Below are 16,682 nucleotides of genomic sequence, written 5' to 3' on the forward strand. Positions count from 1 at the left end.
TTATATACATACTTAAGTATTTAGGAAAAGTATAATAATGTCTACAATTTACTTTGAAACGAATGAAAATAACAAGATGGACTGATGTGATAACAGGATAAAGGGATGGATAAACAGAGAGGGTGCCAAAAAAAATGTATACACATTTTAAGAGAAAAAGCTATCCTATTCATAACTATCACATGGTAAAATTAGCATCCATTTGATTAATGCCATCTTTTGAGCAAACATCATACTATACATTGCTATTGGAATTCAATTCAACTTCAAAAAGTGATACATGCATAACATCTCCTAAAATGTGTATACCTTTTTTTGGTGATTAAGCAGACATGGCAAAATGTTAATGATACACTGTGGGCGATGGGTCTACCAAGTGTTTACTCTAACATACTTTTGACTTTGTTTTATGTTGAAAATTTTTCATAATACAATGTTGGGGAGAAAGTATATAATACATGTGACTATAGGAACCTGGACAATACTATTCTTAAAAATATGGAAAAACATATAATGGTCGGATTTAATGGAATAGCTCATACAACCATTATGAAATTTGAAAATAAGAAACACAGATAGTAGAATAAGGTAGTAGTAGTAAGACACACACAGAGGTTGCTGACCAAGTGGGAAAATGTAATGAATAAAGACACAATGGAAATTAGTTATGCCAATATTTGAGATGCTCAGACTGTCAGGTACTCAAGTACTTAGAGCAACTGAACGTACTTTCTTAAGAAATCAGAATCAGGTCAATATATTTCTAACTTAGTCACAATCAATGCTATAAACAAAACACCAGGGATACATGGAAACAATGGGTTGAACAGAGCTTTGCCAGAAATTTAACATTTTTAACATGTTTTTAAAAGAAGTACTTTACCTGCCATCTCTTCTGAGGGCAAAAGTGATGCCCTCTTTCTGGAATGGAAGTAGGTTCGCTCTTAGTTTGTCAGGCAAAATATCCAGCTGTTTATAAGATTCACTTGCTAAACAAGAAATCTGAGGTGTAAGAGACGTTTTTGCATTTTTAACTTGAGGCATGATGATCCTAAAAACAAAGAAACCACAAAAAAGGGATGGGTGGAAGAAACAGATATGACTAGATATATTACAGAATCACACACAAATAATATTTATAAATAGCTTTGACATACTAGTTATAAACTAATTAAATCATGCTCTTAGAGTAAGCTACAAGGAAAATTCAAAGCACTAAGTCCAAAAGTATTCCATTATTACTTAATGGACTTTTAAGGAACTACGCATCCTCTATTACATTTTGAGCCATGATATACCCATACACATGCTTAACGAAACAAATGTATTACTAAAAAATTATACAACTGGGCCAGGCATAGTGGTTCATGCCCATAATCCTAGCACTCTGGGAGGCCAAGGCAGATGGATTGCCTGAATTCACAGGTTCAAGACCAGCTTAAGAAAGAGCAAGACCTAAAAGAGCTAGTCTCAGTTACTAGGGAGGCTGAGGCAAAAGAATCGCTTAAGTCCAAGAGTTTGAGGTTGCTGAGAGTTGTGACACCATGGCACTATACTGAGTAAGACTCTGTCTCAAAAAAAAAAAAAAATTTCTATGGCTCGGCATCCGTGGCTTAGTGGTTAGGACGCCAGCCTAACCGCCAGCCACATACACATACACAGCCTGGACGATAACTACAACTACAACAACAACAACAAAAATAGGTGGGCATTGTGGTGGGCACCTATAGTATTAGCTACTTGGGAGGCTGAGGTATGAGAATCACTTGAGCCCAAGAGTTTGAGGTTACTGTGAGCTGTGATGCCACAGCACCCTACCGAGGGTGACATAGTGAGACTCTGTCTCCAAAAAAAAAATTCTAAATCAATTACTTATTGTATAAATTGAATTATTTACGTTATTTTATTTACTTACTTTCTTGAGACAAAGTCTCACTTTGTCATCCTCCACAGAATGTCATGGTGTCATAGCTCACAGCAACCTCACACTATTGGGCTCCAGCGATTCTCTTGCTTCAGGCTCCCAAGTAGCTGGAACTATAGGTGCCAGCCACAATGCCCAGCTATTTTTAGAGACAGGGTCTTACACTTGCTCAGGCTGGTCTGGAACCCTTGAGCTCACGCTATCTACCCCGTCGGTCTCCCAGAATGCTAGGATTACAAGCATGAACTACCACATCTGGCCTGCCTAATTTTTTTATTTTTTTGGTAGAGACAGAGTCTCACTGTATACACTCAGTAGAGTGCCATAGCATCACACAGCTCACAGCAACCTCCCACTCCTGGACTTAGGCAATTCTCTTGCCTCAGCCTCCTGAGTAGCTGGGACTACAGGCGCCTGCCACAACGCCCAGCTATTTTTTTTTGTTGCAGTTTGGCTGGGGCCGGGTTTGAACCTGCCACTCTCAGTATATGGGGCCAACGCCCTACTCACTGAGCCACAGGCGCTGCCCTGACCTGAATAATTTTTAAAATAGGAGATGAATGGCTATACAATGATAAGTCCTTTTGCAATTGATTCTTTTATGCATACAGATTTTCATATCACACCAGATTTATTAAGAGTGATGCAAACATGCATTTAAAAAATTATAAAATACAAAGCCATTTCTCCAAATTTATAGTAATTAAATTAATGTAACATTACAAATGAGATTGGCTTTTAAATATTTAATTTAATTCTTTTTAATCAGCTGAATCCACAGTATAAACTCTGTCTGATTAGCACCTTCCTCACCCACTGGGTTTTCACACCTATAATTTTAATTTTTCACCACATAAAATTTCATATATCTGTAAATTCTTAGAACTCTGCAAGATTTTATTAAGATGGAACTTTATCATCTGTTTATATATAATCTCATTCCATCTTTTTAAAAGTTTGTATTTTCTCGGGGTGGCGCCTATGGCTCAGTCAGTAAGGCGCCGGCCCCATATACCGAGGGTGGCGGATTCAAACCCAGCCCGGGCTGAACTGCAACCAAAAAATAGCCAGGCATTGTGGCAGGCACCTGTAGTCCCAGCTACTCAGGAGGCTGAAGCAAGAGAATTGCTTAAGCCCAGGAGTTGGAGGTTGCTGTGAGCTGTATGATGCCATGGCACTCTACCGAGGGCCATAAAGTGAAACTCTGTCTCTACAAAAAAAAAAAAAAAAGTTTGTATTTTCTCATTTACATGCACACTTAAAAAATCTTAGCTTCCCTTCCCTGCAATAAGTAATCAATCTTTGTGTCTTCTATGACTCAAGAATTTAGTATGTATTTACTTATTAATAACAAATAGATAGTAAACGTCACAATCTAGAGAAACAAGGCCCACACCCTCACAGAGCTTACATTCTTGAGAGAGAAACTAAAAATAAATAAATAAGATGATTAATTATGATATATTAATAGCAGAAATATATATTACAAGTCAATTGTAACCAACTTTACATTAATAACAGAAGATTCAGATTAAGTCTTCTGTCTAAATTACTGAAGAAACTGATAGTTACAATAATATGCTTGCCTCTCTAATCATGAAAACTGTATTTAGTTCAGAGATTCAGCAAAAAGGTTTTATTCAGTATGTATATACTAATTTACTTTCACAAATGGGAAGCTATCAAATGGAACTAGCAATGTACAGTTTTTTTAATCTTGTTATAATCAAAACGACAATTGGCTGGGGAAATTTAGTGAAAGCAAAATTTAGTAGAAATCACGTTCTAAGCAAGTCTCTTGATAAGCAAGATGTGAAAAGAGAATGAGGGAAAGATTTATTTTCAGTCTTTCAAGATAGTGTTTTTGGACCTGGCATGGTGGCTCACACCTATAATCCTAGCACTCTGGGAGGCTGAGGCCTGTGGATTGCCTGAGCTCACCGGTTCCAGACCAGCCTGAGCAACAGCCAGACACCATTCTCTAAAAACAGCCGGGCATTGCGGCTGGCGCCTGTAGTCCCAGCTAGTTGGGAGGCTGAGGCAAGAGAATCACTTGAGCCCAAGAGTTTAAGATTGCTGTGAGCTATGACACCACAGCACTCTACCAAGGATAACAAAGTGAGACTCTGTCTCAAATAATTTCCACTCAGATTAGGAACAAGGCAAGGATGCCCATTGTCTCCGCTGCTATTCAGCATCATAACAGAAGTCTTAGCCATAGCAATAAGGCAAGAGAAGGGGATCAAGGGTACCCAAATAGGGTCAGAGGACATCAACGCTCACTCTTCGCTGACAATATGATCCTATACCTGAAAAATCCCAGGGACTCAACTTCAAAACTCTTAGAAGAGATCAAGGAACACAGCAGTGTCTTGGAATACAACATCAATACTTACAATTCAGTAGCTTTTATATATGCCAACAATAGTCAAGATGAAAATATAGTCAAGGACTCTATTCCTTTTACAGTAGTGCCAAAGAAGATGAAATATCTGGGAATTTACCTAACAAAGGACGTGAAAGATCTCTATAAAGAGAACTATGAAACTTTGAGAAAAGAAATAGCTGAAGATGGGCGGTGCCTGTGGCTCAAAGGAGTAGAGCACCGGCCCCATATGCCAGAGGTGGCGGGTTCAAACCCAGCCCCGGCCAAAAACCGCAAAAAAAAAAAAAGAAATAGCTGAAGATGTTAACAAACGGAAAAACATACCATGCTCATGGCTAGGAAGAATCAACACTTTTAAAATGTCCATACTACCCAAAGCAATATACAGTTTTAATACAATCCCTATTAAAGCACCATTGTCATACTTTAAAGAACTTGAAAAAATAGTACTTCATTTTACATGGAATCAGAAAAAAACTCAAATAGCAAATACTTACTCAGAAATAACAAATCAGGAGGTATCACGTTACCAGATTTCAGGCTATACTGTAAATCTATAGTGATCAAAACAGCATAGTACTGGCACAACAACAGGGAGGTAGGTTTATGGAACCAAATAGACAACCAAGAGATGAACCCAGCTACTTATTGTCATTTGATCTTTGACAAGCCTATCAAAATATTCAGTGGGGGAAAGACTTCCTATTTAACAAATGGTGCTGGATGAACTGGCTGGCGACCTGTAGAAAACTGAAACTGGACCTCCACCTTTCACCATTAACAAAAATTGATTCTCACTGGATAAAAGATTTAAACATAAGACATGAAACTATAAAAAAACTAGAAGAGAGTGCAGGAAAAACATTTGAAGAAATTGGCCTGGGAGAATATTTTATGAGGATATTTTAGAGACCTTGTCTCTAAAAATATCTGGGTGTTGTGGCAGGCTCCTATAGTCCCAGCTACTTTGGAGGCTGAGGCAAGAGAATCACTTGAGCTCAAGAGTTTGAGGTTGCTATGAGCTATGATGCCACAGCACTCTACCAAGGGTGACAAAGTGAGACTCTGTCTCCAAAAAAAGAAAATATAAAGCTAGTATCACCTTGATACCAAAGCCAGGAAAGAACACAACTACTTGTTAATAGAACAATATCCCTTATGAATATACATACAAAAATTCTCAATAAAGTCCTCAATAAAAACCAAAATTCAGCTGTAAACCAAAAAAATAATTTGCCATAATCAAGTGGGCTTCATCTCAGAGATGCAAGGATAATTCAACATATACAAATCTATAAATTCAATTCACCACATAAATAGAAACAAAAACAAAAACCGTAAGATCCTCTCAATACATGCAGAAAAAGTATTTGACAAAATTCGGCATCCTTTTATGAACGCCTTTTATGAACGCTGAAGAAAATAGGCATAGATGGAACATATCTCATTATTATAAAAGTTGTATATGACAAATCCATAGCAACATCATACTGAACAGGAAAAAGTTGAAAGTATTCCCACTTAGAACTAGAAATAGAGTTGCCCATTGTCACCACTTCTGTTCAACAAGGTGCTAGACACCCTAGCCAGAGCAATCAGGCAACAGGAGGAAATCCTATTTCCAAATAGGGAAAGAAGAAGTCAAATTATTGCTCTTGGCTGATGAAATGATCTTGTATCTAGAAGACTCCAAAGGTTCTGCCAAAAGACTCCTGGAATTGATAAATAAATTCAGCAAAGTCTCAGGTTACAAACTCAATGTACACCAGTCAGTAGTATTCCTATACAGTAACAATTGTCAAGCATAGAACCAAATCAAAGACTCAAAACCTTTCACAATAGCAAAAAAGATAATAAACTACCTAAACATATACTTAACCAAGGAGGTGAAAGACCTCTGCAGAAGACCTACAAAACACTAAGGAAAGAAATCGCAGAGGAAGTAAACAAATGGAAAAATACCAAACTCATGGATCAACAGAAGCAACATTGTTAAAATGTCTATACTACCTAAAGTTATTTACAGATTCAATGCAATCCCCATTAAAATACCAACATCACCTCTTGCAGATCCAGAAAACATAATTTTATGATTCATATGGAACCAGAAAAGACCTTGGATAGCCTTAAACAAAACAACTTTAAACAAAAAGAACAAATTGGTAAGAATCACTGTAGTAACCAAAACAGCCTGGTACTGGCACAAGAATAGAGACATAGACCAATGGACCAGAACAGAGAACCTAGATATTTAACTAACCCTACATATTGCTGTCTAATCATTGACAAAGCAGATAAAAACATACACTGGGGCTGGGCACGGTGGCTCACACCTGTAATCCTAACAAGGATCCTAATCCAAGGATCTAATCCTAAATCCTAATCCTTGTCTGGGAGACAAGCAGATTGCTTGAGCTCAGAATTTCGAGAAAAGCCTGAGCAAAAGCAAGACCCCATCTCTACTAAAAACATAAAAACTAGCCAGGCATCATAGCAGGCACCGATAGTCCCAGCTACTTGGGAGACTGAGGCAAAAAGATCACTTGAGCCCAAAAGTTTGAAGTTGCTATGAGCTATGATGACACCACAGCATTCAACTCCAGAGTGACAGAGTGTGAGACTCTGTCCCCTCAAAACAAAAAAGCTTACTGCTGGTACAGTGTTGTTGGTATAATAGATAAACCTTAAAATAAAGATAAAACAAAAACAACTCTCACAATTATTAAAAAAAACAACAACAATAAAACATAAGGGGGAAAAGAATCCCTATTCAATAAATGGTGGTAGAAAAATTGGATAGCCACAGGTAGAAAACTGAAACAGGATCCACACCTCTCTTCACTCACAAAAGTATGTATTTCTAAGACTATTATATAGACAAAGAAGATATCCATTAATTCACAATGGGTAATGAATTTAAACCTAAGGCAGGAAAGTATAATTCTAGAAGAAAAGGTTGAAAAAACTCTTACGAATATCAGCCTAGGCAAAGAATTTATGTAGAAGACCCCAAAGGCAATCAAAGTAACAAAAACAAATAAATAAGACCTGATTAAATTGAAAAGCTTCTGCACTGCTAAAGAAACGATCAATACAGTGAATAGACAATATACATGGGAGAAAATATTTACATGCTATACATCCAATAAAAGCTAATAACCAGAATCTACAAAGAACTCATGCAAATGAGCTAATCATCTAACTCAAACAATCAATTCTAATTGAAAAAATCTAATTCAAATTTTAACATATTCTGTTTCAAAATCTACAAAGAACTCATGCAAATGAGCAGAAAAAAAGAAAAAATAAATAAAACTCCAAGAAAAAGTAAGCAAAAGACATGAACGAAGCTTTTCAAAAGACAGAGAGCCAATAAACGTAAAAAAAATGCTCAATATCTCTAATCATCAGTGAAATGCAAATCAAACCCACAATAAGATATCACCTAACTCCAGTGAAAAAAGCTTTTATACAAAAGTACCAAAACAAGGGCTGAGCACAGTAACTCACCTCCTAGCATTCTGGGAGGCCTAGGCGGGTGGATTATCTGAGCTCACGGGTTCCAGATTAGCCTGAGCAAGAGCAAGACCCCATCTCTAAAAATAGCCAGACATTATGGCGGGTTGAGGCAAGATTATCACTGGAGCCCAGGAGTTTGAGGTTGCTGTGAGCTATGATGCCATAGTACTCTACTGAGGGCCAGTTCACTATCCCTCAGACCGATGGAAGGCCGGACTATAGTTTAAAAAAAGGAAAAAATATGAACAAATTCCTATGAACACTACACATAATCATATTTTGAAGTAAAAAACCAAAACGGGAACAAATACAATCACACCACCTCATGTGGCCCGTGGGCTGCAGTTTGAGGACCCCTGCTATAGAGTATTACTCAGTCATAAAAAAATGGTGAACTAATACCTTTTGTAACAATCTGGTTGGAACTGAGCCTATCCTCCTAAGTGAAATATCATAGGAACATAAAAACAAACACCACACGCACTCACTTTTAAATTGGACCAAATTGCTCAATCCACATATGTATACCTGGTAGTAAAATTAAATGGAAATACAGATGGGGAGGGATGGGTAAATTCACACTTAATGGGTACAATGCATATGACTTGTAGATGGTCATAATTGTAACCTTGACTCAAACTGTACAAAAGTAATGCATGTAACCAAAACATTTGTACCCCCCTAATATTCTAAAATAAAATAAATTTTAAAAGTAAAATACATAAAAATGAATAATTTTTTTAAAAAGGAGAACTATTAGTCTACTCAAATATTTCTAAGGCTATTATATACACAAAGAAGATATCCTCAATCATAGAAACTCTTCAGATATTTGATCAAGACTTGGGAATGTATCTAATTCCAATTTTAACATATTCTGTACAAACAGAACAGAGTATATCCATTTACATATTTATTCCTAATATAACTATATATACAATCAGTAAGCTATAACTTAAATTTGATAAATTGAAATCATTTTGTAAGTAAAACTGAGTATTATAAAATAATAATCCCCAGCACTCAGGATGCTAAGGCAGGTGGATTGGCTAAGTTCACAGGTTCGAGACCAGCCTGAGCCAGAGTGAGACTCCGCCTCTAAAAATAGCCAGGTGTCATGGCGGGCAACTATAGTACCAGCTACTTGGAAGGCTGAGGCAAGAGAATCACTTGAGCCCAAGAGTTTGAGGTTGATGAGAGCTATGATGCCACGGCACTGTACCAAGGGCAACAAAGTGAGACTCTGTCTAAAAAAAAAAAGGTTACTTTGAGTAAATTATAGAATTAGAATTATATATATTTTTTCTTTTTTTTGAGACTTTGTTATCCTGGGTAGAGTGCTCTGGCATGATAGCTCACAGCAACCTCAAATTCTTGGGACGTCAGCAATTCTCTTGCCTCAGCCTTCCAAGTAGCTGGGACTACAGGCACCCATTACAACTCCCAGCTATTTTTAGAGACCAGGTCTTGCTCTTGCTCAGACTGTTCTTGAACTCCTGAACCCAGGCAATCCACCTGCCTTGGCCTCCCAGAGTGTTAAGATTACAGGTGTGAGCCCCTGCACCCAGCTTATATATTTTTTAACTTACTTGTTACAGATTTTTTTAACTGCCACATCTAATATCCAATTAATTTAAAGCAAGAACATTACAATCCTTCATTCCACAGGCAAGTATTTTCACAATAATAATAAATTAATCCCACTTATTAGTCACCTCTTTTTTTGAGACACTGCACTTAGAAATTTTAGGAGATCTCTTATAATTCTCAAAACAACCAGCAAAGATAAGTATTAACCATTCTCATGTTAAGAACAAGAAAACTGAAGTTTAGAGATGGTAAATAATTTACATAAGATTTAACAGTTAATAACTGGTAATATTAAGTTTGGAATTCAGATTGGCCTAATTTGAAAGTCTGAAATTTTGCAATTAGACAACAATGCTTCTCCAAAACAATAACTCAACAAATACTTATGAAATACCGATTATGTACCAAACACTACAGAAGGTATTGGGCATATAAATATTAATATGTGCCACTGTAGCTTCACCTCTGAGCCCAACCAAGGAAGGAAATGAGAGTTGTTGATGGATAGTCACAACACAATGCAGTAAGTACTGTGAAGGAAGTACATATAAGGTACTGTATGTAAGTGGGAATGTTGACTCAGGAAGGTAGCAAGCAATTTAAAAAGGCTTCATATAGGAGAACAAAATGCTCGGTACATTGTATACCTTATTTAAATACGTGACATAACTCTCTAAGCTGATAGTTGAAGTAGGAGTGAAGCTTGCAGATGGAAAATCAGGATAAGGATATCCTAGGGAGAAAGAAGCCATATTTGCAAAGGCACAAGTTTTAGAAAATCTTAAGGAGTTTAGTATAGCTCAAGAATATGGTGCTTGGCTTGGTGCCTGTGGCTCAAACAGCTAAGGCGCCAGCCACATACACCTGAGCTGGCGGGTTCGAATCCAGCCTGGGGCCTGCCAAACAACAATGACAGCAGCAACCAAAAAATAGGAGGGCGTTGTGGTGGGCCCCTGTAGTCCCAGCTACTTGGGAGGTGGAGGCAGGAGAATCACTTGAGCCCAGGAGTTGGAGGTTGCTGTGAGCTGTGATGCCATAGCACTCTATCTAGGGTGACAGCTTGAGGCTCTGTCTCAAAAAAAAAAAAAAAGAACATGGTACTTATGACAAAGGATAAAGAAATTAAAAACAGGCCCAGTTAGACAGATCCTTCTAAGCTATGCTAAAAGAGTTTGGACTTCATTCTGTAAGGAACTGCAAACTGTTCCTAGAGTTTAATCCAATTGTGATTTTATAAAGATTACATACTGAAGTTTAAAAGAATGGAGGTAGGAGGTAGAGGTAACCTTTTAGAAGGCTACCATAAAGAGTCCAGGTAATTACAAGTCATAATCTCTTTGCTTCCAATTCTCTTATCAATTACTTGCATGACATTATGGATGTCTCATAAACATTTCTACCTTAAACATACAAAATCAAATTCCTTCTTTTTTTTTTTTTGAGACAGGCATCTTGCATCTTTTTTTTTTTAGTTCATTTTATTTTATTATTTATTTTTGTTGTTGCTGTTTGGCCGGGGCTGAGTTTGAACCCACCACCTTCAGTATATGGGACCGGCACCCTACCCACTGAGCCAGAGGTGCACCTTGCTCTGTTACCCTGCCTAGAGTGCCACGTCCTTAGCCTGACTCCTAGCAACCTCAAACTCCTGGGCTCAAGTGATCCTCCTGTTCACCCTCTCCAGTAGCTGGAACCACAGATGCCCATCCCAATGCCCAGATAATTTTTCTATGTTTTTAGTAGAGAGGAGGTCTTGTTTTGCTCAGGATGGTCTCGAACTCCTGAGCTCAAGTGAGCCACCTGCCTCAGCCTCTCAAGAGTGCTAGGATTACAGGTGTGAGCCACTGCACCTTTCCAAAACCAAATTCCTTATTTCTACACCAAATTTGTCTGCTCCCTCCACAATCTCTTTAATAAACAGTAAAACTATGCAAGTTACCGGAATCAGGTTTCTTTCTTCAGTTCTCCCTTTCCTGAAACCACTAATCTGAATACACATATCATTCATTATTCCCAAAATAGATCTCAGACTCATCAGGTTTCTTTTTCAATTACTTTCTATCACCTATCTCAAGCCATAATGACCTGTCAATAATAATACTGCAATAGCCCCAAACTGGACACCCTTACATTTTCCTAAATATCAATTGGTTTCCTTTCTGTTATATACATAAATTTTTAATTTTTTTTTTTTTTGAGACAGAGCCTCACTTTGTTGCCCCGAGTAGAGTGCAATGGCATCTCACAACAACCTCAAATTCGTGGGCTTAAGCAATTCTCTTGCCTCAGTCTCACGAGTAGCTGGGAATACAGGCACCCGCCACCGTCAGGGTCTCGCTCTTGCTCAAGCTGGTTTCCAACCCATGAGCTCAGGCATTCCACCTGCCTCAGCCTCCCAGAGTGCCCTTCTTGTACTAAAATCCTTTTATCATAAGGATACTTGTAGTAGACTGTTTATTGCAGCTCAATTTACAATCGCCAAAATGTGGAAACAGCTGAAATGCCCACCAACCCAGGAATGGATTAACAAGCTGTGGTATATGTATACTGTGGAATACTATTCAGCTATTAAAAAAAATGGAGACTTTACATCCTTCGTATTAACCTGGATGGAAGTGGAAGACATTATTCTTAGTAAAGCATCACAAGAATGGAGAAGCATGAATCCTATGTACTCAATTTTGATATGAGGACAATTAATGACAATTAAGGTTATGGGGGGGAGGAAAAGCAGAAAGAGGGACAGAGGGAGGGGGGTGGGGTCTTGGTGTGTGTCACACTTTATGGGGGCAAGACATGATTGCAAGAGGGACTTTGCCTAACAATTGCAATCAGTGTAACCTGGCTTATTGTACCCTCTATGAATCCCCAACAACAACAATAAAAAACTGTCAAAAAAAAAAAAAAAAACAATCATTCTTATTTGTTTACTTGAATTATATCTCCTCTCTGATTAGAATGCCTTCATAAGTCTACTCCTACTCCAAGCATCTATCATCAGCTTGGTTAATAAAAACCACAATATTAAATAAAAAGGCAACATACATTTACTATGTGCAAGGGCCTATTTTAAGTGTTTTTCAATGGAATCATTTAATACACATAAAAACCTCTGATGTAGGTATTCTTATTATCTTGATTTTATAGATGAAGAAACTGATATACAGCTGGTACAACTAATCTGCCCAGGATACACAATGTACAAATAGCACAACCTAGACAGACCAGAGCCCATCCACTGGAGTATTATTCTCTCACTCAGTAGATACTCAATAAATATTTCTTTCCTTTTCTTCTTTTTTTTGAGACACAGTCTCACTTGGTCACCCTGGGTAGAGTGCCATGGCATGCATCTTAGCTCACAGCAACCTCAAACTCTTGGGTTCAATGATTCTCTTGCCTCAACTTTCCAAGTAGCTAGCACTACAGGCGTCTGCCACAACGCGCAGCTACTTTTTAGAGACAGGGGTCTCACTCTTACTCAGGCTGGTCTCGAACCCGTGAGCTTAGGCAGTCCACCTGCCTCAGCCTCCCAACAGCTGGGATTATAGGCCTGAGCCATCATGCTCGGCCAGATACTCAATAAATATTTCTTGAATAAATAAATAAATGAGAGAATACAAAGAAGAGGAACAGATTTAGAGGTAAATATTACAGGAAAAGATTTGGGATACACTGAATTTGAAGTACTTGGAAAAGGTTATGAAGTACAGAGGGACAAATACAATAGCACCTCCATAACTGACTAGCTCCCTACATTGACCACCTCCTTAAATTGACCTAATTTTCATAGACCAGACAGGGACCCCATGTATGGATAGATATAATAAATCTAGTTCTTTATATTGACCAGATTGTTACAGACCCTTGGGTGGTCAACTTACAGATTCTACTATAATTTTTAAAATAAGATATGCTCAGGGGCGGCGCCTGTGGCTCAGCGAGTAGGGCGCCGGCCCCACATGCCGAGGGTGGCGGGTTCAAACCCAGCCCCGGTCAAACTGCAACAACAAAAAAAAAAAAATAGCCGGGCGTTGTGGCGGGCGCCTGTAGTCCCAGCTACTAGGGAGGCTGAGGCAAGAGAATCGCGGAAGCCCAGGAGTTAGAGGTTGCTGTGAGCCGTGTGACGCCACGGCACTCTACCCGAGGGCGGTACAGTGAGACTCTGTCTCTACAAAAAAAAAAAAAAAAAAAAGATATGCTCAGACCAGACTCAGTGGGTCATGCTTGTAATTCTAGCACTTTGGGAGGCCAAGACAGGCAGATTGCTTGAGCTCAGGAGTTTGAGACCCGCCTGACCAAGAGTGAGACCCCATCTCTGAAAATAGCTGGGCATAGAGAGGCGCTTGTGGCTCAATGGAGTAGGGTGCCGGCCCCATATGCTGGAGGTGGCGGGTTCAAGCCCAGCCCCGGCCAAAAACTGCAAAAAATAATAATAATAATAATTTTTTAAAAATAGCTGGGCATTTTAGCTGGTGCCTGTAGTCCCAGCTATTCAGGAGGCTGAGACCAGAGAATCACTTGAGCCCAGGAGTTTGAGGTTGCTGTGAGCTATGATGTTACAGCACTCTACGGGGGGCAATATAGTGAGACTCTGTCTCAAAAAAAAAAAAAAAAAAGGAGAAAGTAGCCAGACACAGTGGCTCATGCTTGTAATCCTGGGACTCTGGGAGGGTAAGGTGGGTGGATTGACAGAGCTCACAGGTTCCAGACCAGCCTGAGCAAGAGCACGACCTTGTCTCTAAAAATAGCCGGGTGTTGTGGCAGGTACCCATAGTCCCAACTACTTGGGAGGCTGAGGCAAGAAAATCGCTTAAACCCACGTTTGAGGTTGCTGTGAGCTGTGATGTCAAAGCACTCTACCAAGGGTGACAAAGTGAGAATGTGTCTCAAAAAATAAGAAGAAGAAAATAAAATAAGATATGCTCTTAAACTATAACTATTTTGGTTAAACTCTACAACAAAGGCATGTTTTAACAAAGCACAGAATGGCCTATTGAGGCCCATTGCTACCTACGAAAAATTCTATATTGTTAATGTGTACTGAATAACTTGCCTTTCTTTAAGACATTATATGTGTTATCTATATAAATGTCAAACTTCAATTTTGTTAAAACATAAAAGTAAAGAGATTTTTATTGTTGCTGTTAGAGAAGGAGTCTTGCAGTGGAACAATCATTGCTCACTAAACTCCCAGGTTTAAGCAATTCTCCTGCCTCAATTTCCTGAGTAGCTGAGACTACAGGAGTGTGCCACCATGCTTGGCTAATATTTCTTTTTCTTTTCTTTCTTTTTTTTTTTCTTTTTGAAGACAGAGCATCTCTATGTTGCTTAGGCTGGTCTTGAACTCCTGAACTTCAGCAATCTTCCCACTTCAGATTCCTGAGTCATGTTCCTGAGATTATAGACTGAGCCACCATGTCCAGAAGAGATTTTTTTTTAACTCGACAAAATTATTCCAAAAGTCATTAAATAGAAAATAAGAAAAGTTGAGAATGACAAGGAAAGGTCAGTAAAATGAGAATGGGAATACATTTTACCTACCAGATACCAAAACATATTATAAAGTTAAAGAAATTAGGATAATGGGTATGGTACATGTCAAAGACAGAACAATGAAAAAGAAGAGTGTGTTGGCTTGGCGCCCGTAGCTCAGGGAGTAGGGCGCCAGCCACACACACCGAGGCTGGCAGGTTCGAGCCGCCCCAGGCCTGTTAAATAATGACAACTGCAACCAAAAAATAGCTGGGTATTGTGGCAGGCACCTGTAATCCAGCTACAAGGGAGGCTGAGGCAAGAGAATCGCTTGAGCCCAAGAGTTTGAGGTTGTTGTGAGCTGTGATGCCACAGCACTCTATGGAAGGTGACATAGTGAGACTTTGTCTCCAGAAAAAAAAAGTGTCCAAAAAGAATCAAGTATACCTGCGATTTGTGAATACGATAAAAATGACATTTTGAATCAGTAGTGGAGATAGATGAATTATTCAATATGTAGTGTTGAGACTGAACTTAAGAAAAAAATGGTTTCTTATTTTGTTTCTTATACTGAAGTAAATTATAGGTAAATTACAAAATGAAAGAAAATTGTTTAAATTATATACAGGAGAATCTCTGTAACAGAGGGACTGTAACAAACTGGTAAACATACAAAGATGGTCAATATAAGGAACTATGCCTACAGTATGGTACACACAAAGATGGGTACATGTCCAGTTTATGAAAATTAGGTCAACTTAAGGAGGTGGTCAATGTAGGGAGGTGGTCAACTGTGAATGTTCTACTGTATGTATTATTTTTTATTAATCTGTGGTAGGGAAAGCATTCCTAAGCATCACAAGTAATTATATAAAAAAGAAGCTATTAAAAAAAAAACACTGATAGGGCGGCGCCTGTGGCTCAGTGAGTAGGGTGCCGGCCCCATAAGCCCAGGGTGGCGGGTTCAAACCCAGCCCCTGCCAAACTGCAACAACAACAACAACAAAAAAGAAATAGCCGGGCGTTGTGGCGGGCACCTGTAGTCCCAGCTGCTCGGGAGGCTGAGGCAAGAGAATCGCATGAGCCCAAGAGTTAGAGGTTGCTGTGAGCCGTGTGACGCCAGGGCACTCTACCCGAGGGCGGTACAGTGAGACTCTGTCTCTACAAAAAAAAAAAAAAAAACACTGATAGATTTAAACACTAAAATAACTTAAACTTCTATCTCGTAAAAAAATAGTATGAAAAAGTTGAAAAAAGGCTCGGTGCCTGTGGCTCAAGCGGCTAAGGCGCCAGCCACATACACCTCAGCTGGCGGGTTGGAATCCAGCCCCAGCCGGCCAAACAACAAGGATGGCTGCAACCAAAAAATAGCCAGGCATTGTGGCAGGTGCCTATAGTCCCAGCTACCTGGGAGGCGGAGGCAGGAGACTCGATTGACCCCAGGAGTTGGAAGTTGCTGTGAGCTGTGATGCCACAGCTCTCTACCCAGGGCGACAGTTTGAGGCTCTGTCTCAAAAAAAAAAAGTTAGAAGAAAAAAAAGAAAGGCCTGACGTTCAGTGGCTCACTCCTGGAATCCTAGCAGTCTGGAAGGCCAAAGTGGGTAGAAAGCCTGAGTTCAGGAGTTCCAGAGCAGCCTAAGCAAGTTGGGTGTTATGGGTGATATGGCAGGAGCCTGTAGTCCCAGCCACTTGGGAGGCTGAGGCAAGAGGATCACTTTTGCCAAGAGTTTAAGATTGGTATGAGCTATAACATCATGACACTCAACCCTAGGGCGACTGAGAGAGACT

At 39.2% G+C, this 16,682-nt stretch overlaps 1 protein-coding gene across 3 annotated transcripts in view; it reads right to left on the reverse strand.

Moving 5' to 3' along the window:
* The window catches only part of ZRANB3 (zinc finger RANBP2-type containing 3), a 368,725-nt gene that overhangs the window by 347,092 nt on the left and 4,951 nt on the right, over window positions 1-16,682 (reverse strand). For all 3 annotated transcript variants that reach the window (XM_053596787.1, XM_053596786.1, XM_053596788.1), the window contains exon 2: window positions 884-1,051. In XM_053596787.1, the coding sequence (XP_053452762.1) occupies window positions 884-1,044 (161 nt within the window). In that variant the 5' untranslated portion in view covers window positions 1,045-1,051. The remainder of the gene's footprint in view (window positions 1-883; window positions 1,052-16,682) is intronic.

The sequence above is a fragment of the Nycticebus coucang genome, chromosome 7 (genome assembly GCF_027406575.1).
Source record: "Nycticebus coucang isolate mNycCou1 chromosome 7, mNycCou1.pri, whole genome shotgun sequence".
Lineage (NCBI taxonomy): Eukaryota > Metazoa > Chordata > Mammalia > Primates > Lorisidae > Nycticebus > Nycticebus coucang.